The 22,878-nt window shown below is 40.9% G+C and overlaps 1 protein-coding gene across 1 annotated transcript in view; it reads right to left on the bottom strand.

The window, feature by feature from the left end:
• Positions 1-2,658: 2,658 nt before the first annotated feature.
• CYP26A1 (cytochrome P450 family 26 subfamily A member 1) overlaps positions 2,659-22,878 on the bottom strand; it is a 28,563-nt gene continuing 8,343 nt past the window's right edge. The window contains exon 7 of the mRNA XM_020782895.3: positions 2,659-21,494. Coding sequence (XP_020638554.3) covers positions 21,153-21,494 — 342 coding nt within the window. The 3' untranslated portion in view covers positions 2,659-21,152. The remainder of the gene's footprint in view (positions 21,495-22,878) is intronic.

The raw sequence follows: 22,878 nt of genomic DNA, 5'->3' as shown, positions 1-22,878 counted from the left end.
AGCCCCAAATCCATTTTAGAGGAATGCTTTTATATAGATGAGCAAAAGGGCAAGAAACATGTTGGAAGCTTTTGAGATCTTGAGATCATCCTCAAGGGAGATGTTAGAGGATGGAAGAGAGAGGGGGTGATGGTGCCAATAATCCAAAAGAGAGATTACCAGAGTAATGGACTACCAGCAGTTTGGGGAATTGTGGAAAGTGTCATCTGAGAAAAGAAACATGGCTTTAAGTGTGTTTAGAACTCCAACTTCAAAAAGCTAGTTGAAAAACACAGCCACTGCATGTGATGCCTTTAGTGGAATTATTTCCTCCTCCCCTCCTTTTGCTGTATAGCTCATGCAAAATGCTTAAAGTGGCCGTGCTATTTAACCACATTATTAATCAAAACTGCAAGATGCTGAAAACACTGTCTATAGTCCTAAATGTTTTTTAACGGTCTGCAGGGTTACACAGAGGACATCTAGTTCATGAGGAGGGCAACCCCTTGGCTGCTATTTAGTTCTCTTTGACTGGAAAAATGAGGAGGTACAGAAATCCTTGATTTATTTTTGGGAAAGGTTCTTTAAGTCCATACTGAAGACTTAAGACTAATGCTCATGTTTGGACTAAGTGAATCTTCCCTTTCCTCACCTAACTTCCTGCTTTCCATTCATTCTAACAGCTGATAGCATAACCCTTGCTGCGAACAATTATCTTTTAATGTTTTTCTTTGTAAAATGTGCCATTCATGGGAACTCTGATCTCTGCTTCAAAATGGATCATTGACAAATGTCCTCTTGTTTGACCTAAGGGATGCATCACCCCATGCTGCCCCCTTTTCTACTGTACTTCCACCCTCTTCAAAGAAACACAGGTGGTTTTGCATTTGAAAACCAGGTGTCTAAAGTGACTAAAATAGTTGGGCTATTATTTTGTCTGGAGTTCCGTTTCAGAAAAATGTCACAACCGTTCTGCTCAGGTTGGTGATTAAATTATTGACGGTGTTAGGTTTTTATGCTATATGAATTGAAGGCAATGAGTCATTCAGGGTGGGGTTTGTTGCCACCTGGCACTAGTGAGATGAGGAACAGGGAACACCTGGCAATGAAGGGGCACCTAGACCCCCCCCCCCCAAAAATACATGGGTGGGCAGGGGCTGTACATTAACAAACAAATGTACTGCCTTCATGGTAAATTGCCTGAATGGTGGCAGCAAAACCCTTTCCTATAATGCTGTCACTACTGCATGCATTATGAGCTACCAGAAGTAATTAGTTATGGATAACTAGGTTACTTGTAACTACTTACTTTCAAATCCTGTGGATATCCCAGCTATTAGAACCACTGGGTGCCTTGTGAGTTGTAGTAGCAGTAGTTGTTGTTTTTGTTGAAAAGCGCACATACTAATCCATGCAAAAGATCATTCAAAAGACAGAAGCAGAAATACTTACAACACTAGTAGGTAGGAAAGGGTTTTCAAATGCTCCCCCATCTACTACCCCCCCACACAAACACTTCTGCAGCCACTATTCTCACCCAGGCTCATTTCCAATGGTGTGAAAAGAAGCGAATCAAATAAATACACCGGAGATTCTTGGGGGGTGGGGGCAAAGAAATAGCAAGTTATGGAAGGGCTAGGCATAAGCACCCATTTTATGCTGCCCTGCCAGCGCTTCCTGTTTGGCTTTGCATTTGCCTTGGGGGGGAAACAAGGTAGGGTGATATGGATGATCAACAACACAGCCCTGTCCATGTTGCAGATGGACATTGAAACCCTGAGAGCAGGTGTGGTGGGCCTAGAAGCCAAGTTTTATGAGGAAAAGTGGGGACGCTGTGGGCTAAACCACAGAAGCCTGTGCTGCAGGGTCAGAAGATCTGGCAGTCGTAAGATCGAATCCACGCAATGGAATGAGCACCCGTCGCTTGTCCCAGCTCCCGCCAACCTAGCAGTTCGAAAACATGCAAATGCAAGTAGATCAATAGGGACCACCTCTGTGGGAAGGTAACAGCGTTCCATGTCTAAGTCGCACTGGCCATGTGACGACGGAAGATTGTCTTCGGACAAAACGCTGGCTCTATGGCTTGAAGAGCGGGATGAGCGCCGCCCCCTAGAGTCGGACATGACTGGACAAAAATTGTCAAGGGGAACCTTTACCTTTACCTTTACATTGGAAAAAGATATTGTTATTTTGTGCTTCTGGTTAAAATCCAATTTGGTGAGAATAAATTAAAGCTTGCAATTCTTCTAGCAGGCAGCCACAGCCTGATCTTTTTTCACATCAACAGCAGGATATAAATGTAACAAAGCAATTGACAACTAGATCAAGGGGCACAAATAAATACAGTGGACCCTTGACTTACAGACGGCTTGACTTACAGACTTTTTGAGTTACAGACTTCTCTGGCCGCAAAATTTAGGTTTGACTTGCAGCCTGAGAATTGACTTACAGACCAGAAAAAAACCAAAATGGAACAAAAACGGCCTGTTACGGGATTAATCGGTTTTCAATGCACTGTAGGTCAATGGAGACTTGACCTACAGACTTTTTGACTTGAGAACCGCCTTCCAATATGGATTAAGTTCTCAAGTCAAGACCCCACTGTATGCCCACTAAGAAAACTAGTGGCACACTCTGGCCTAAAGAATTGTGTGCTCCTCAGTGACATCGACTCAGGAAATGGGAAGAATAAGACTCTGAGTCCTGTGAGGTAGCCCAGGCAGCTCCCTTCACAGAAGTTTAAGCCACACCATCAGCAGTTTGGATTAGAAAACAGGAATTAAAAGTGGGTTTCACTTTGTCATTAAAAGGTGATCCAATCTCTATCATTTGAAAGCCTTCAGTTCAAGATGTAATGGAGCATATTTGCTTTCCTCCAGAAAAGGTGGAAAGACCTTTTTCTTCTTCTCATATAAGACTGGAGCCCAGGGCTATTCCACTGAAGCTGAAAGGTGGAAAGTTCAAAACTGATAAAAAGAAGCTTATCTAACGCACAGTTAAACTGTGGAATTCACTGCCGCAAGATGTAGTGGTGGTGGTGGACAACTTTCAAAGGACTCCAGCAAACTCTTTGTATCTTTTATTGGCCAGCAATTCATGATGGCCATATTTTCCTTCCACTTTCACAGGGAGTATAGAGGAGAGAGAGTTTGGCAATGTTGTCTTTTGGACTAAGTTACTTCAAATTCTGACAATCTTACTAGCAAGGGATTCTGGGATTTGTAGCTTCAAAAGACAAACTTTGTAAGCCCCTATTGTACAGAAGGCTGCCATAGCTCTGTTTTATCTACGTACTGTATAGAAAACCAAGCACTTCTTAACTCTTGAATAAATTGTGTTACATGACAAAACAGAGCACTGTTTTCCTCACCAATTGCACCATTTACCCAAGATTCCCCACTAAAAAACAAACAAACCTTGGGTTCTGTCCAGGGATCTGTGAAGAAGATAGTGAATTTGAGCACATACTGGTGGTAGGCATATTTCTCTCTATGCAGCCAACTCAGTCAGCTTTTCCCTGTCATTCCCTACGCATCTCTGGTTAGGAAAAGTAGGATACCTGCACTGTAGAAGCGAGGTTATTATTTTGTCTTGTTTCTGATGTTTGGGCACATGAATTGATTGATTGATTGATTGATTGATTGATTGATTGATTGATTGATTGATTGATTGATTGATTGATTGATTGATTGATTGATTTGATTTGATTTGATTTGATTTGATTTGATTTGATTTATATACTGCCCATCTGGCAGCCAGGGTCACTCTGGGTGGTTTACAACAGTAACAAAACCATAAAATAACAAAGTAATACAACATTAGAGTTAAAATGCAAATTAAAATATAATAAATAAAGTGAAGGACAAAGTGAAAAAACACAATACATACAACTAATATACAGTAATTAATAGCATATGGCAGCATATAAATTAGTGCATTTTCGGAGATGCTGTCACATTGGCAGTTGTTTACTCCGGGAAAACCTGTCTGAACATCCAGGGTCTTTAATAACTTTTTAAAGGTTATTATGAATAACCTCTGTACGTAGCTAATAGAGTGCCAGCTGCACAGAAGACGGAGGTGTCAGAAGGCTTACAAGAACCCAAAGGATACACAGAGGAACAACAGCAACCACAAAAACGAATTCAGTGTGTCCTTATGGAAACAAACACACAGTTAGTACTTTGTCCGTACATCCAAGGAGTTTTGGGAGATGGAGGTGGATTTTGCCCCCTTAAGCATTTTTGTATTCCTGCAGATCTTTGCATTCTCCCAGGCCTGCTGATCTCCCTCTTGTTTGTGGAGGCTGCAGTTTTGTCCACATCAGGATCAATAGTCACCTCTGCATTTTGGAAGCAGAAAAAATGACGTGGAGCACCTGCACCATGGGAGCTATTCTTCCTGATCTAAAAACGTTTCCGGTGGGGTCCCTCTCTTGTTCACATAATTTTATGGGAGGTTCATACAAGAGAGTCTTCCATTTGTAATGTTCTCCTGGCACTTCCTCCATCCGTTTTCTTCTCTCTTTCTGTCTTACTCACACATACACCCACGTTCCATGAAAGGAACAAGGGGACAGTTGCATATTTGATTAGCATCTCTAGTAGCAGCCCTGTGTTTGAAGGAAGGCGAGATGCGCTTTCACTCCTGTTGCCCTTCCCATCATCTAAAATCAAGACTTCTAGCACATTCCAAGTGTCATTCATTTCTATGGAAGCCTTTTCTTCTCAGCTTTCCACCTAGTATCCAGGTGAGACAAAACCAGTTCTGGCTCTTCTTCTGAGCACCATTGCCAAACTGACAATCAACAATCCTTGCTGATATATGGGTTCTGCTGCACCATGTAGGATCTACATTTCATAGTTCAAAGATTTTGGAAGAGTGACTTACTATAACCAATTACTTTTTGTAGTCACAACTCCTAAGAGCTTCCAGCTAACCAGATGGACTGGGGATTCTGGGAGCTATCATCAAAAAATAAACTTCTCAAAGAGTTTACCTTCTCCCCCGGAGCAAATATCTTCTTAATTCATTAATTTCTCCAGGTTCAGTTGCTTGACATACGTTCATTTTTCATACCTGGTAGATTTTTGGATTGCCTCTGAAATTTTTGCTATGCAGTCCCTCAATCTGTTGCTCTTCTACTTATGCCGCAGTTTAGTTCTCCTGTCACAAACACAATTGAACTAATGATGTTATTCAAGGAGCGGCATGAAGGCTGCAATTCAATATACTGTTCCAGGAAAAGCCCAACTGGAGGGCGTGTCTGCCCAGTTATCTCTGGCGCAGGGAAGATGAGGAAAGATACGAGCATAAAAAGAATTATCTACAAAGTATGTATGGCTCTTAGAACTGGAAGGTGAAGATGTTTTAGTACAAAGGACTCCTTCAGGCAATGGTCCTTGGGCAATCCCTATAAGGCGCCAACTCTAGGCGCCAGGTCAAAATTTCGCTTCCCTCCACCCAGACATTTAGTGGTATTTGAGTTGGTTCTATCAATACTGACCCTTGCTTAAAGATTTCTCTTCCATTGTGTATTATTTATTAGTGACATTATTGCTATTGTTTGTAATGTTTTATTGGCAAATGCCCTTAGATACCTGGAGGTCAAAAGATGAGATTAAAAAAACATATTTTTAAACAAACTTTAAACTAGTTTAAAGACTTTAGTTAAAAAAAGGTTTTAAGCACTTGGAGAATAAAACATGTCGAGGAGCCTAAAGTCTGTTATTACCAGAAGAAATTGTTGTTGTTTTCATTTACAGTTGTGTGTGCATGTGTGGTTAAGAGAACTGACTGGTTTAATTTATAAATTATTTATATTTAGTTATAAATAAATTATTTAAGTTATGAATTTGTACAACCCAAAACATGCAGCCTTACAAAATAAGATTAAATATTTGCCATGGGAGAATCATTAACTTACATTTATTTAAATATAAATGCTTCATTGTCTGATAAGACGGTCTTTAGAAGGCTCTACCCAGATCATATCCGTATGTGAAACTAACCAAAGCAGATTTGAAAACCTTACATTGTATGGTTTGAATTAGGTCTACGTGTACCTGAGACATGTACTATTTGTTTGAAGTCCTGAAAGGGTGAATTCTCACATCGTGGCCTAGACCCCAAGATTTGCATGACTAGCTCCTCTTGCCAAAGGGAGTTTTTGGACTCGTCTTCCCCCCAAATCTGTCATAATACCAGAAGGCAAATGACTGTTAAAGCACCAAGTAGTTTTGAAAGCAGTTTGTGAAAGTTAATAGAGATCAGTTCTTTAAAAGTAAAGGGTAGAAGGTGAAAAAAAATCAAATCTCTTGGGTGTGGTCAAGAGTTTGCCCAAGAGTCCCGTACAGTGGTAGTTCAAATCTTGACCCATTGTACCAATATGCCACTTCAAAACTTCAAAAATGTTAAATAAATAAAGCCAGCTCATGTCACTTGTCTAGTATTGGCTGCTGTAACCCCTTTGGCTGAGTGGTTCTCCCTGCACTAATAAGCACACACTCTGTGTATGTGTGTGTGTGTGTGTGTGTGTGTTTACACACACATACATGTGTGTACTGCCTCGGGGGGGGGGGGAGAAGGGGAAAGGAGAGGGGACTTGACGAACTTGTCAACTCCCTGGTGGACTTTTTGTGAACCAGCTTGTTTAAGAGGGGAGGAAGTTAAAGGGAGAGATGCAGGAAAGTGAGCTGAGCAAAAACACCCTGGCTGGAGATTGAAAGGGTAGGCAGAAAAAAGGGACATTTTTGGTGGAGGAGGGGGAGATTCGAAATTCTCCCAAGAGGACACACACACTGACCCAAAAACCACATGACTGCAAACCAACTTCAAATACTTCAATCCATATTCTGATATTTTTTCTACAGTGTAACCTAGTATGTTTTTGTTTATGTGGTATATTTATATCGAATTTGGACTAGATAGTTTTTAGAATGTAGTTTAGTCCTTATATTAACACCAATTAGTTATGTTTTAATTTCTACTTCAGTCTTGCCATGTGCCAAAAAAATATTTTGTAGCCTTTCTTCATACTTTGAGGGAAATGTCAGAGTGTCATTTAATCAAATCAATAATGTGAACTCCGAATATGTGTTGAGTATAGCAAGAAGGCATGACCTTTGGCAATGCCCTGTGACAATGCTTTTGTGTCATACTTGTTTATCTTTATCTTATCTTATTCATTCATTCATATAGGTTTTTTATGTGTTTGGCATCAGTAAAGGATTGGATGAGGGTGCGTTTTGACTTTAAGTGTTCTATCCTACCTCTTTTTAGAGTTGTCCCACTCCTTTTTTGGCACAGTATTAGGGCTACAGGTTTTTTAAAAAATGTCATTCAGAACATTCCTAATTATGATGTTCTGTAACTTGTGCAGATGTTCAGACCCAAATAGAACGGTGGGCAGTATTATCTAAAGTGAAAAGTCTGTGATGCATTTGGTGGCTTGTGGCACTAAAAGGGATGATGGAGAACCCCACCTTCTATTTTCAATTACTCTACAGTTTTAACTGTTTAAAATATTTTCCTATTGATACAGCACTCTTCTAATGAGATACATTGGTATTACGTAGATTGTAGTCCATGCTAGGCACATGAATTGCTGTTGCGCTATGTCACATAATTTATTTTACAAAAAAAGAGGAAAGTTGCTGCAGCCCACTAAATGATGGGTATGGGGAAAGGTGGGGAAAGTGGAGGGAAGGAGAGGGTCACGAATCAAAAGGGGAACAAATTCAAGTGACCCAAAGACTTCTCTGGACCTTTCTCATGGGAGAAAAAAAATTGATTAGTTTGAATGGAAAGATTATTCAAGTGAGAGAGAAAACAGATCACACTCAAGATAAGACCCTTTTAAGCACAAACCAGACTACTGCAGCAACCCCCAATCTGGATGTGCCCCAAAGCTGCTTTCCTTGTTACCAATTGGTTTCCATTGCCATCTACATCTGTTTGGTTCTGCTTATAGCCCATTCTAACAGTTTTACACTTCAAATATTAGTGCCAGGAGAAAAGGTACTTAAGGGACTGCGGTACTCAGAATCTCCGAAGTTGAAGATTTTTTTAGGAGAGACAGTTTATCATTTCCTAAATTATACAGGATTCTCGTACATACCAGCTCCAAGCCTTCATGGTTTGCTTGCTTTTTGCACATTTCAGTTGGCTGATTTCAGTTCTTCTATGTGCTTTTTTTAAAAAAACTTTTTTAAAAATTATGATTGTGTGTTTTGAGGCTTCTGTTGTACTATCTATTATTTTAATCGCATTTGTATACCACCGCATATCCACAATGATGGTATTTGAAAAATGATTTAGTAGATTAAAAAGGGGGGAAATACATGAAATCCAGATAGATCTGCCAAAATATCTGCTTAGGGTTACCAACTTTCCTTTTTTCAGTGGCCTCAATGCAACACAGCAGTCTAACAGGCTGAATATTAACATGTAATGCTTTCCCCAGCACAAGTATAAAGCAAATGGCAAATTGCATTACTATTTAACATTGGACTAGAAATGCACAAAACTAAGATGAATAAAGAAAACTAGTGATTCTATTCTCACCCTACTCATTTTACCAGCTCTTTTTTTTGTCTTGGTGCAGCAAGAAGGCTGCATGCTGATGAGAAATACATCTGATGTCAATATTTTGGAGGTAAAGAAGCATTTTCAGGAGCTAGGTAGACAGAATTGCATAACTATATTTAATTACATAGTACAGAGTAACAGTACCCAACTGTCATCAAAATGATATCCATTCTTCCATCAAAACTAATATCTTATGTCTGTAAAAAAAAATGGGAAAATTGGGAATATTTCTATTGCCTCATTTCATTCCTTTCGCCTGACGAAGCTGGTTGCAGGCCTCTGAATACTTTCATACAGTACACGCCAGGCACACAATGTTAGCAAGCTCTGTTCTTTTTATGTTTTCAATTAAGTGTTCTGAATAACATGACAACACAGGGTATAAAGCAGTCCCGTGATCAGCCATTACGTTGATTTACTTTGGACCATTTTAAGTTCAAGGAATGGGGTAAAGAGACAAGGAGCTTAAAACCTCTTTCACAGTGATGTAATAAATTCTGTGGATTGCTTTAAAGATCGGGCAAAATAGCTAGTTAAGCGAAAGTCCAGGGTGGAAGGGGAAAAACTTGTTTTGTATTCCACTGTGATGGAAAACAATAGATTATGGGAAAGTTCTCCAGAAGGTGATCAGAGGAAAAGTTCACCAGCATCTATCATGAGCTGTGTCTGTGAGGCCTGCTGGGATAGGAGGGAGGGACATAAAGGTGTCAGCTCTGGTGCTGATACTGTAAATCACAACAATGCTAGTTAAGTGAAATGGCTGACTAGGAAAACTGCCTTTGGAATTCCATTTCTTTGCTGATGCTCAGGGTGTACTCCTCCTTTTAACCCTCACCTCTTGCTTCTTGTGATCTGGGCTACTCTTGTGTTTTGTGTTGGTCTCTCCTTATTAGTTTTCATGTCAAAATCTATTTTCAAGTTCAGAAAAGGTGAAAAGAGGCATGACCTAGGGAGGACCAAAGCATTCCAATGACATCATTAGGATCTGATCTTTATTTTTCCAAGGTCTTTCAGGATTTCTCCTTTTTTTCTTTCTCTCTCTTATTTTGTTTTTTCAACAAATGCATTGAAAATAGAAGCATTAGAAATCTAAGAGGAAGATCATAAAGGCGACGCTGGGAAATTTGTGAAAAATTACATTTTTAGGCCAGAATCCAACAAAAGAATTATGTCCATCAGCATTAATTTCAGAGGTGAATTAATATCAGTGAAGAAGTTGGCATTTGCAATCTCTGTTGCATGTGACTGGAGTGCCACATCAAATGCTTATTCCGACTTCTGTACCAGCAGCAATTTTCTGGTGAGGTTTATACCAATTGAGGTGTAACAGCTGGAGGCTGTCAGCCATAAGATTCTGGCCTTCAAGTTATCCATTGAACAACGCAGTCCTACTCAACTGAAACTAAGCAACACTACACTGAGTGAAGCTTCCTTATGAGTAAATATTTCACTGACAGCAACCTCTATGGAGTGGGAGACAGGAGGGCTGTCTGTCTGGCTTCATGCTAAAAGGGGGCCTCAAATCCACTATTCAGTAGCAATTTTGGGCAGATCAGCAGCATGATGCCTCACCAGGAATGCTGATTTCAACCCTAAGCTATTCCCTTCTGTATTTTTTTAAAAGAACTATCTTGCTGCCAGTTCCAGAGGGGTGTTGCTAAGTAGCTACTCACAGATGGCAAGCCAGTCTTGTCAGTGAAGTGCAATTGACCAAGTGGCACATGCTCTGAGAGTGGATGGAGAGGTCCAAGGATAAGCCGCCTCAAATTTTGAAAGCTGCCCAGGCTTTACTGAAGCTCTTGGAGGGCCTGTCAGTTGTTTTATGTGTGCAGCAAAAGCTGCAACACCTGATGAGACAAACACACTTCTTGCAGTGCTCTTTCCCAGCTTAGTGCACTCAAGATGTCTGGATGTCCCATATGCTTCATTCATTGGCAAAGGCTATAAGAATTCTACAGTGGTGCCCCACATGATGACGATAATCCGTCCCTTTGAAATCGCTGTTTAGCGAAATCGTCATCATGTGAAATCCGTTTCCCTATTGGAATACATTGAAACCCGGTTTAATGCGTTCCAGTGGGGAAAATGCCTCATCGTCCAGCGAAGATCGCCTATAGGGAAGCCATTTTGTGAGCACCAATCAGCTGTAAAAATGGCTGCCCTGTGAAGCATGGATCCGGAAAACACAGGGCAGCCATTTTGCGAAGCCGACGATCAGCTGTAAAAATCGTCATCTTGCAAACAAACGGTTCGTGAAGCACGGACCTAATCAACGTCCAGCAAAAATCCCCCATTGGAATGACTGTTTTGCGAATCGCTATAGCGATCGCAAAAAGTCATGCGAAATCGTCATTTAGTGGGGTCGTTGTCTTGCAAGATACCACTGTACTTCACCCTCTGGAGTGGCCCCACTTGAGGAAACCTTCTGTATGGCAAATGGCACTTTGACTCTGACTCTGCATCGTGTTCAGGATAGCCCTTCATGGCATTAACAAAATCATCTTGATGCATAAATTGCTCTGCACCCCAAGATGGAAAAGGCTAATGAACATCTCCATTATATTGGAGCTGAGATATATAATGCATGCAGAGTCTTGAAGAAAGCATCATTAGCATCAATAATGTATGTTTGCTACAATGCTAGGTGCACATGCAGAGGCAGCAGAAGGTACAGAACAGAGAGACAGCAACTTTTTGCTATGTCAAGAGACTATTCTAGCAAAAGCTTGAGATTGTATACAAGCAGGGAAGGAGGCAATAAGCCAGGGCAGACACAGCAGAGCCAGAAAAAGTTACATCTTTGCATTACAACAACACCCCAAATCCCCCAGACCAGCAAGATTCTCTGAGGTGTAGTCCAAAAAGTGGTACTTCCCAAGCTCTGTAACTATGCCAGTGTTAATAACCCAGTGCAGCATAGGTAAGCACAATTTGGCTTCATCTTCTGATAGCAACAGGTTACTACAAGGAGTTTGCCTTGGCGGACAGTTGCCAGAGCTGGCAGCTGAGCCCTGTGCCCCCTGCCTACACTGCTTTTTTGTTTCACTCATTCACTTTACACCTGTGAATGCTCTAGCAGTGACAAGTGTGAGCAGATGGGCAGGGTCAGGCCAAGAGATTTTGCTCCCTCCCCAACCTTTGCATAGCAGCTTTCTGTTCCCGTCCAGATGCTATGGGAAGCTAAATAACAAACAGGTTGTGAGCGAGGGCAGTTAAGTCTTATTTCTCCCACTGGCGACGAATTGAACTTTCAGCCACATTGAGGTAGAAAGCCAATTTAAGGAGATCAATTTAAATTTCTTCTCCAAATAATCTCTGTTATTTTCCTTTTTCCTCCATCCGTGGCCATCTCATGAGAAGAGAAGACTCCCTGGAAAAGACCCTGATGTTGGGAAAGTGTGAAGGCAAGAGGAGAAGGGGACGACAGAGGACGAGATGGTTGGACAGTGTCACTGAAGCTGCCAACATGAATTTGCCTCAACTCCGGGAGGCAGTGGAAGACATGAGAGCCTAGTGTGCTCTGGTCCATGGGGTCACAAAGAGTCGGACACGACTTAATGACTAAACAACAACAACCATCTCTCCCTGAATATCATGGAAGTAGGCCACTGAGTTTTGTCTCCAACTCCCCAATGTTCTGGCATGATTAACAGAAGGGAATCAGTTGATTTTCCCCTGCAACCAAATGTACATTTAATCTTTTTGGATGGAAATACAGATGCTTCTTCTTGTTATTTTTTTTTCCAACAGGCTCTTGCTTGATAGAAAATAGAAGCGACGTTACAGTGACTGACACAAAACTGCTACCAAAACCGAGGAGCTGATAGCTTTACTCTCTGTGATAAATCAGCAGATTAAAGTTTACCCACTGATTACCTGCTGGAGTTGAGAAAAAGCTTCGTGCCGGCATTCCTGAAGGCCTTACAGCACCACAGTCATCAGCAAATGTTATCATTTCTCCCAGTCAGGGCCAGCCTTGTTATTAGGTAGAATACACTAGTTGCCTGACACAGAAGGTCTAGAATATCATGAAAGGATAGAAAAAGGTTCATTTCATTGTTTGCTCTTTTATTTTTACTGACAGGGATGAGAAGGATGCTTGTGTGGTTTTTCTATCCCATATGCCAAACAGCCTGGCAGGCTTTGAATCAGCAGGCCTGGGGCAGAGGATACTTGGTGCTCCTCTTCACGCAGAGAAATTTCTTGGCCAGGCCTGCTTCAATTGTACTATTCAATATTTCAGGCTTACAAGAAGCTGAATTGTTTCTTCAAGGTCCCCAGGAGGAGGCCGGTTTCACTCAAGTTCTTCTGATGTTAAGCATAAAAGCCGCCAATCTCATTGCTTTAAAGTGGTTTCATCTGTAAACGTGCCAGCCCATTAGAAGTCAAAATATTTCCAAACTCAACATGCATGAGAGGAAGTCAGCTTTCACAAGGGGTATAATCCAGTGCAGGAGTGAAATCTCTCAGTAACTTCTGCCTGGACATGCATGATAGTTGTGGAATAATCAATTTACAAAACATTTTTTATCTTCTTTATTTGTCTGTCTGTCTGTCTTTTTATTTTAGCTATTCTCATTCCGTTTTCTTTTGGCTGTTGCTTGGAAAACAGCAAGTTAGGAGGTAAAGTTTTCCCCTTAATTTTATTTTCACATTAAGGAAAATTTCATATTCCTCTCATAGGTTTAAAGTTCAGTTGATTTTTTTTAAAAAAAGTTAAGCCTTGCTTTTAAAAGAAGAAAGAGTCTGGAGATACCTTGAAGGAGACTAAACTTAATATAGCCCTAGGTCTTTATGGTCTGCAGTTCATTTAGCAATGTAAGAAACTGCTTTATACCATGTCATGCCCTTGATGTTGTTGTTGACTAAAGACGTGCAGTTTTTTTTTTTTTTTTTGGAATCCCCATAATTCTCCTTTCTGTGAGTCCTATTTGCAGGACCCAGACTCTGCAGACACCTACATTATGCTCACCTGGAGAGAAGACTCAGCAGGCAGACATCATGCCTCATGTAGGCCTAACTTCCTATTTGAAAAGGAAGCTTCCAAGCAACCATTGTTGAAGCTTCTGTTTCAAGCAGAAAATTAGGCCGGTTTACGGCATGAAGTCTGGCAGTTAGGTCTTCTCTCCAGGTAAGCACAATAAAGGTGAACATAATGTCTGTGTGCTGCAGGCAGGAGAATTATGGGATTTGTACTTATTTTAAAAAAAATCAAAATGCACATTACTGTAGTTGACTTTGATTGGCATTGTTTCAGGCAGGAGTTTTCAGCTGTCCCTGAAACAATGGAGACTGAACCCAGAACCTTCATGATATAAAGCATTGCTCTGAGCTCTGAACCCCTGCTTTCATCAGATGCATGTATTTGTGAATTTGAGATTGTACACCCTGCAATAAAATCAGAGAACAACTAAGTAGATACTAATGAATGGAGGACCAACTCTGATTAGTCAGTCCTGGTGGACTAGATCAATGTCTGAAGGGTAGGCCCACCAATACTGTGATCTGAAAGGGCAGCTTCCAAATTCAGAGCATACCTCTCATCACCAAATCAGCCTATCTCTGATTCCTGAGAGCCAAGGACAAGCTGGGGGAACCCTGTTCACAACATGCCCAGTTTCTGACTGGCACAGGAGCATCTGGATGGCTGCCAACAGATACCCAATATTCAAGCGAATGTATAACCAGCCAGAGCTTGGTCTGCTACAGCAGGTGAGTTTAATACTTTTCAGTCTTGATCATCCCCCAGACCTAGCAATACCTGTGCTGCCTCCATATTAACCTCCTTCTTCATAAAGCAACATTGTCCCTGAGCACTTTTTCTGAATCTTTGGGGGGGGGGTCTAGGGTGTTCAGGTCTACTCAAAAGGGACATTTTCATCCCCCAGGGTCACATTTTGTTACACAATCAACACAGAACTCGAACTGACAGGCCGGCATTTTACAGCATTGTTGCCTGAAGAGTGGAAAGCTTTGTCCTCAAACTTCAGCTTCTTACCCTGGGCAATTATATTCAAAATAAGTAGATAGGAACTGGGATAAAATTTGTTCCAACAAATCTCTTGCTTTTTGCCACGGTACTTTTTGGGTCCATGCCATTGTAATGTATAAGGAGTTGCTGTTTTTCAGCAAGCTAAGATATTAGAAAGTGGAACTAACATACTCTGCTGATCAGTCGGTTGGCACCGTTCAGGTGAGGCAACTGGAGTTCTCAGTGAGTTCAGGAAATAAAAGACAAGTCTAACCTTAACTCTACTGCTAATCCACAATGCATTGGAAGTCCCATGAGGTCAAAAAATATCCCCGATAACACTCAGTGCAGTGTTGCATCATATGCATTTTTAATAAATTGTTTACACTGATTCTTAGCAATATTAGGCATTTCTCTAAAGCATGTGACAAAAGTATGTTAAACCAGAGGCTTCGGTTGCCCTGCAGGAAGATCTTTATTTTGTTGTCAGTCACCTCTGAAATATAATAATGGGAAGTAATTAAAGCAGTGCTCATTACGCTCCTGGGCCTTTGTATGTGAACAGATTTGTTAAATATTTTATCTCCAACCTATCGGTGAAGTTGGGTTCATTACCATATTAAGATGAAGGCTGCATAATTCATACAACTTTCAAAGTCATCATTTGTCATGCCAAACTGTGTGAGTGTGCTGGTCCCAATGAGAGGCTTTCCCAAAGCCTCCTGCCTCCCCTTCTTTACCCTTCATCCATCACGTTGACAGCTGCTGCTTACTGATATAAGGAGCTATATATGAGATATCTATGTATTTCTTACATTTCAGATGTGAGGGAGATCTTAAAACTTGAACAAGGACCACCTTTTAAGAACACTCCCCACCTCACCCTGCCCGCCTTTGTCTTCAGTGCAATAATGTCTTCCCAACCTGGTCATCCTTTGGAGCTCTCTAGAAAATGTAGTCTCTCCCTTTAAAGCTCTGCCTTTGATCACAAAGAGTTTTACAGCCAGGAATTAGTGTACCCACTGAAGTGTAACCACTTACAAGTAGAGGATGCCTGTTTAAAGTATGGAGGGCACAAAATCTATTTGTGATAAACTTTAAATGTTTTAGCATTCCTAAATGAGCTAGTCTGGTATAATCAACTTCCATGATGTGTTGAACAGATACAGTACATTTTAGCCAGATAGCTGGGCTAGACTGTTGAAATAATAATAAAAAAAAAATCGAAGAGTCCTGTACGACCTTAAACACATTTATTAGGGCTTCTTGGCTGGCGCCTCCTTCATCAGATGTGTGAAGTGCACTCATTCGGTCTGGCAGACAAACACACAACAAACATACTTGTGATCAAACTGAAATACCTAGAGGACACCTAGAGAGTTAGCCTCTTACCAGCATGTTTATGCTAACCAGCCCTTTGAACATTTATGACTAGAGTCAGTAATACAATCATGATTTCTTTTAACTTATATTGCACAGACTTTAACCCCAACCCCATAACCATGATTCTATGCATATGAACCTGTGGCTTGCATACTCTATGTCAGGCATCCAAAGAAATGAATTGTAACCCACAAAAGTTTGTACTAAAATGAATTGGTTAATGTTAAAGGTGCCAGAGGATCCATTTTCTGACTTGTCCTACAGAAAGAGACAAACACAGTTACAGCAATACAACCTGTTATAAATGTTTGTGGAGATGTATTTAGCAGATGCAAAGATCTGGAACGTTATTGTGTGCTCAAGGACCAGATAAAATTTAGATGTGATCATAACTTTGGCCCACCAACAATGAAATCATCATCATCATCATCATCATCATCATCATCATCATCATCATCATTATTATTATTATTATTATTATTATTATTATTATTATTATTATTATTATTATTATTATTATTATTATTATTATTATTATTATTATACTAGAGCTAAGAACTGCAGTACTATTTAAAAGCAGCAGCTTCAACAACGAAGATTTGCAGATCTCAGAACAGGTTTAGTGGAACTCCAGAGTTTAGAAATGTTAGCTGGTTTTTTTACCTCAGCTTCCAGAATCCCAAATTTAAGGAGGTGGCTGTTTGGTGGGAGCTATTACAGTATCTGGAAAAGCAACTTTTCCCAAGCACTGTACAGTATATGTCTTCTGATTTTCTAGGGTGACTGCAGTTATGGACTGCGTCCACCACCTCCCAAGGCAGTCTGTTTCACTGCCAAGGGGCTAATACTGAGCAGTTTCTGAAATGCCAAAATCCTGATGATTAGTACAGTATAGTAAGTCACATTAGAGGAAGTCCACCAAATGGAGCCTACTATGACTACAGTGTTAAAGCAAGTCACTCTTAGAGCAGGCTCATTTTAAATCAATGGACCTGACAGGTGAATTGACTTGCCAAATCCCCATTGGTTCACTGGGCCTACTCTAATGTGACTTACTAAGCTCTTGTGTTTACCCAAAATCTTCTTCTATGGAGTTTCTTGCTGTCCCTTCTACTCCTTTGCTCTGAAGGAACATCTCCTTGACAGACTTTCTGGTATTTGAAGCTGTTGTGTTTGCCCTTCATTTTCTCTACTCAAGGCTAACCATACGCTGCTCGTCCTACTCTTCTTCGTGAGACTTGTTTCTCCAGATCGGAGATGAATGAGAAAAGCTGCTTCTTTTGGATTCCCAGTCCGAGAATAGCTCTTCCAGCACGACCAGTAGCCATGCTGCATGGATATTCTGACAGCGATAGTCCCATCTCGGTTCCATACTCTTTCCTTTCCTGACAAGGGGTTACTGAGGGACCAGCTTTTATGGTTTTAAAGATGGCGAGATAAATCCTGGGTGGTAAGGCAATGAATGACTACTAGCTACAGCATTACCTTCAAGATGTTGCGTGCGGTTGCTGAGGTACATAAGCAGGAAGATGTTTCACACCCTTGCAGAGCTATAACTCCCAACTTAAGCACTCAGGATGTTGCTGCCCTATTGTCTGAGCCTGGGTCATCGGAGATGAGTGCCCACAAAGAGAGAATGGAGCAATGGGGAGGAATGAGCACCTGACAGGCATGGGTTCTGTGCTGAGTCCAAGAGATGGATGCATGCCCTTCCAGCAGTGAATTTTTGCACCCTGTAAATTTTTGCAGGGTGAAAAAAATTCACAAAACCCAATTGTCCTACCCTACTTTCAGCTCTCTTACTCCTGACTCATTTCAGGCTGTGACTGGCCATTCTCTGTACAAAATGCTAAACCAGGTAGGGCTTTGATCTGACTCAGTATGGCTCTTCAAAGGTTCTTATTGCAAAAGAACAAAGAAGCCCCACACAGACCAACCACCACACACACACATACACATGCTCATGGGCATGTGCGCGCGTGCACTCACACACACACATACATTTTATAGAATTTATTGTGAAATGCATGGATTCTAGGTTAGGATTTCCTAGGGTTATAGTGTGTTTTAAACAGCTGCTCAGCATGAACATTCTTTTTCCTAAGAAACTTTGGAATGTAAAAACAAAAAATCTAGAAAAACAAAATTCTCCCCACTGAATTCCCTTGGTTAATATGTTGGTGCCTAGTCGTGAAAGCCACAATCTCAGTATGAACAGAAATGTGACCAACTGTCAGCCATTAAGGTTAGCCAAGGTTCAGTAGGTCATTCCTGGGCCATTTTATCCATCAAGCTCACAAAGATGTCACTATATCAGAAGTGTGCCTTGCAATTGGAGGAGGAAAGTTTTGATTCTACCAGCAAACTAGGTGGAAAGGAGAGAAATAATGGGTAACAGGGAAAGATGGTCCATGCTGTCAAGAGATCATGGGAATTGTAGTCCAATACCTCCAAGGATCACTAGTTCAGGGAAGGCTGGACAAATGTATGTGAAGATAAAAAGTGATCAAAGCCTGTTATCTAACAGTTTGGATGGTAATTTGGACAGCCACTGCCTCTTCGACCACAAGCCGACTTCCGAATGATTTGTCAATGACTTTGCACTGGAAAGTCAAACTAGAATCAGCACAAACAGGAGAACCATCCCTGTAGAAATTGACCAAAGGTCTCTGTGTTTCCCAGATTTATTAGTTACTTTTTCTACCTTGTTTTAAACAAAACACTCCTTTTCCCTTGACACTTGCAACAGTCCTACCAAGTAAATCATCCTAACAGCAAATGACTACTGCACAGGTGATCACTCTAAAAAGATCAGGGATAGGTCTTGGAAAGCAACCATTTTCTCCTTCTACAGATCCTAAGTTACATTACTTCTGCTTGGCACGGGGATTGGGGAGAGCTCATTTTGGAAGTGACCTGTCAGTGAGGTGTTCCACTGACCTTCAACTGTCTATTTGACAAGTCACTTGAGCTACTTGCTAGTTGTGTTATGAGGCTGCAATTGACCTGCAAACCAATTGTTGACATACTATACTTATGCACTTAAACCTATTGATCTTAATAAATAAATGCACCCAACTTTTATGTATAGTTCTTAGGCACACCACAAACATTCTAGACTACAATTGAGACATTTCTACATTATCATCCTCAGAAATGAACACTGGAAAGTGTGTTCCCTTTTGGTGCCTTTTTGATTGCAGCTATTTTCCAGTTCTACCTGTAAGTCTTCCACCTTCTGAAAGTTTGAAATCTCAATTTGTAACTTCTACCACAAGTAAAATAAGAGTGGTACTAATGGGGTACTTTTGGCAGGACTAGCTTTTGATGTGATATTGTATTATATTTTCTATTCCAGTTTAATTTTCTGTGGCTTTTAACAGTTTTGTAAACTGCTTTAAATCCCAAGTCTGAGAGAAAGGTGTCATATAGATTAAATAATAAAAAGCGAAGCAAAGTCTCCTGCTTATATACCACTCCATAGCATTTAAAGCACTTTTTGAAAGGTGTAGTTTTAATTATACAGGCTACACAATTATACAGGCGATCGCAAAATGATGGTTTGAATGGGTTTTTTCCGCTTTGCGATGATCGGTTCCCTGTTTCGGGAACCGACTTTCGCTTTACACGATCAAAAACAGCTGATCGTCCAGTTTCAAAATGACCACCGGCTGAAGAAAATGGCCCCCCACTGTGCTTAGGGATGGATTCCTCGCTGCACAGGCATGGAAAATGACCGCCCCATGGAGGATCTTCACTGGACCGTGAGTTTTCAGCCCATTGGAACACATTAAACAGTTTTCAATGCATTTCAAAGGGCTTTTTTATTTCGCTTTATGACATTTTCACTCTACAGCGATTTTGCTGGAACGAATTAACGTCGTCAAGCGAGGCACCACTGTACTGCAGTTTAACTACTGAGCTACAAGGTTTTGGCTAAACTTTATATGTTTAGCCAAAACCTTGTAGCTCAGCTTTAGCCACAAGTGTCTAAATAAATGTTTTTCCGGAAGGGAAATTCTGAGCACATGTCATCTGCTCCTGGGTGTAAGCACAAGCTATGCAAGACAAGCTGCTTGAAACAGTGATTAATTTTCTTTTCAGAGTGGGTGTGGTTTCCTTCAGGATCCAAGCCTTTGAGAGACATTGCCAACTCCAAGGTACTTTTTTTTTTTTTTTTTTTTTTTTTTTGCTGTTGTCTGCTTTGTTCATTTGTATGGTAGGTTACAAATATCATCCTAGAACAGACAGACCTTCTTTTCACTTCATTGGTGCCTATTTCTTCTTGTGTGCTTTAAAAACCAAGGACAGTTCCCAATGAGGAAAATAGTAGAATTTTGTTTAACATTAAGGTTGAGACTGTACACCAAAAAGTGCAAATATAGGACCTCCAGGGAAAGGGGGCGATTTTTGACAAAACATATCAGTAGCTTATCTCTTCCCACATCAATGACATGGACTCATCTGAACACAGGCGGTCTCGTGGGACTGTTGCTGGTAAGGGGGTCACTTCAGTTCTGATCTGAGCTGGGAGGTCTAGATCAGGGATAGGGGCCCTTTTTCCATCAGCCCCAACTAGCATAGCCAATGTTCAGGGTGATCTGAGTTGTAATCTAAGATATCTGGCGTTTGCCTACCCCTTGTCTAGTAAAATACTGAAGTTGGCCAGTCATGCTGTTATAATGTACCAGCACAATCAGGCTTAAAACCTAATTCCAGATCTAGCAATGTGAAATCAAAGTCAATTATGCTTAAATTCATATCCACTAGTCTTAATTATATTCCTCATAAATACAAACAACTATTAGACTTTCTATGCTCCAGTTTTATTTTGACACAAACCCTTATGGCTTTTGGTTCATACTGTACATTAAATTCATTGCCTTAACATTTGACTTTTGAGCATGTGTCTGGTATACACATGCATACAGGTTCTTAAATATTTTCTACATAATTAGGAAACAAGCTTTGAGAACCCTTCATAAATAGTAGGATACTTTATTTCTATAGAAATAAAATTATCCAATTATGAATCCCAAGGACCCATAATTATAGTGCCTGCTGTACAAAAAAAGAACAAGTTTTATATGTGAAACTGCTTTAAAAATATCATGGGGGAGGAAACACACACACACTCATAAATAACTATTTCACGCTCATAATGTTAAATACACAATATTGAATTTAGGGCACTAGAAAAGGCCACTGCACATGCTTTTGATGGAATTCATTAGACTCGACCATTAAAACTTGTGAATTTTGTAGGTAGATTGTCCTCCGGGTATACCGTTGGGCCTGTCTTCATTGTTGGTGGTCCATTTATAAGCTGCCAATCGCAGTTCCGTGCCAACTCGACAGTAAAGATTTTGAGGAGAAGTTTGGCAAACTCTTTGCCCACACAGCTTCTCAAGCCTCCTCCAAAGGGAATGAAACTAAACCGTGAGGCATCCTCAGGGAAAGGACCCATGAAACGATCAGGTTTGAACTCCTCTTTGTCAATGAACAGCTCAGCCACATCATGGGTGTCAGAAATACTATAAATGACATTCCACCCTTTAGGAATCTGGTAGCCCTGTAAGGAACGAGAGAGAACAATGGCATACAACAGCATTACGATGGGTCTGCTCCATAACACTCAGCCATTTTCACAAGAGCAAATATCCTGCCAGGTCAACACCACTATCAAGAGCATAGAGAAGACACAACAAGAGTCCTGAGAATGGTTGTCCAAGTCCTGAGGCTATTGTGGAGCTCCCCCCACCAGCTTTCCCCTCTAAAATATCCTGCATTTTTGTAAACACTGGGGTTTCCCTTCTTGTGTGCAGAAGGAGGTCTACCTAAGGGCAGACATTCCTTATGACATCACCTGAGATCACCTGTTGGTATAAGAGATCTATGAAAGGGTCACTAGCACTGCCATTAGCCATGGTGACCACCCTACTGAGAGTTCGGTGGAGTTAACACTTCTCAAGTACTTCTGTAGTACACTTTCAGGAACAAATGAAACAGTGGCATCACTGGCCCCATTGCCTTAGGCTTGGGGAATGAAAGATCACATATGCTGAGGGAAACATTCAGAGATCAGAACAAAGGCACTTTATCACAATGCCATGGGGGAAAGAGATCCCAGTGAAGACATCCCAACTGAGGCACATACACATATTTGCCACAGGCCTAAGTTCTTATCACCATCTAAATTTAGAGACCCCTCAGATATACAAAATCCATACACGACTACTGTTGCTTCCTTCTCATTAGTCATGCAACCCAAGCTGCTCCAATCTGTTACAATAATAATCTATAAAGACTACGTTGATTTCTTTCATTTTAATTTCACTTTTGGCAACATCTGGAGGCTCACAGGGACCTCAGGGGCTCTGGTGCTCAGACTGGAAGGCGCGTTTTAGCCGGACACTTGCGGACCAAGTCATGAAAACAATTCCAAGCGCTTAACTTACCTGCATGTTGTGATAAGTATTAAGAAAGGAGCTCTTAAGGTTTCTGACCCACTCCAAAAGAAGGAGGCTTACATGCTCTAAAGCAGAAAAAGGTTCAGCCAGTGTCGTTTTTCTATCACTGTGACGGTACCAACACTGTAAGTGTTGGGGTGCCTGAGATGACACCATTATCCAACAAGGATTATTTTCACTTGGTTTAGAATATCTCTGATAGTAGAATCAGATTGACAAGTTGGTAAACAGAGTTGGGAAAGACGGGAAGTTAAGGGCCTCTCCAACAGAGGCCAGAATCCTACTGAAAATCTACAGCAGCATTAAGTGCAACTGGGTAAATCATGGTGGCAAATTGCTGCTAATGAACAAGTAGTCACTTGCAGTCTTGGTTGTTATTCTGGTTGCTCAACTTGGTGTGTGATGCAGAATGTGAGTGGCTGCTCACTGATTGTTATGCCAATCTGCCACAGCAATTTACAAAAATACACTTATGCCAGTATAAAC

The sequence above is a fragment of the Pogona vitticeps genome, chromosome 3, assembly GCF_051106095.1.
Source record: "Pogona vitticeps strain Pit_001003342236 chromosome 3, PviZW2.1, whole genome shotgun sequence".
Classification (NCBI taxonomy): Eukaryota; Metazoa; Chordata; class Lepidosauria; order Squamata; family Agamidae; genus Pogona; species Pogona vitticeps.
This window is presented reverse-complemented; position numbering and strand designations above follow the sequence as displayed.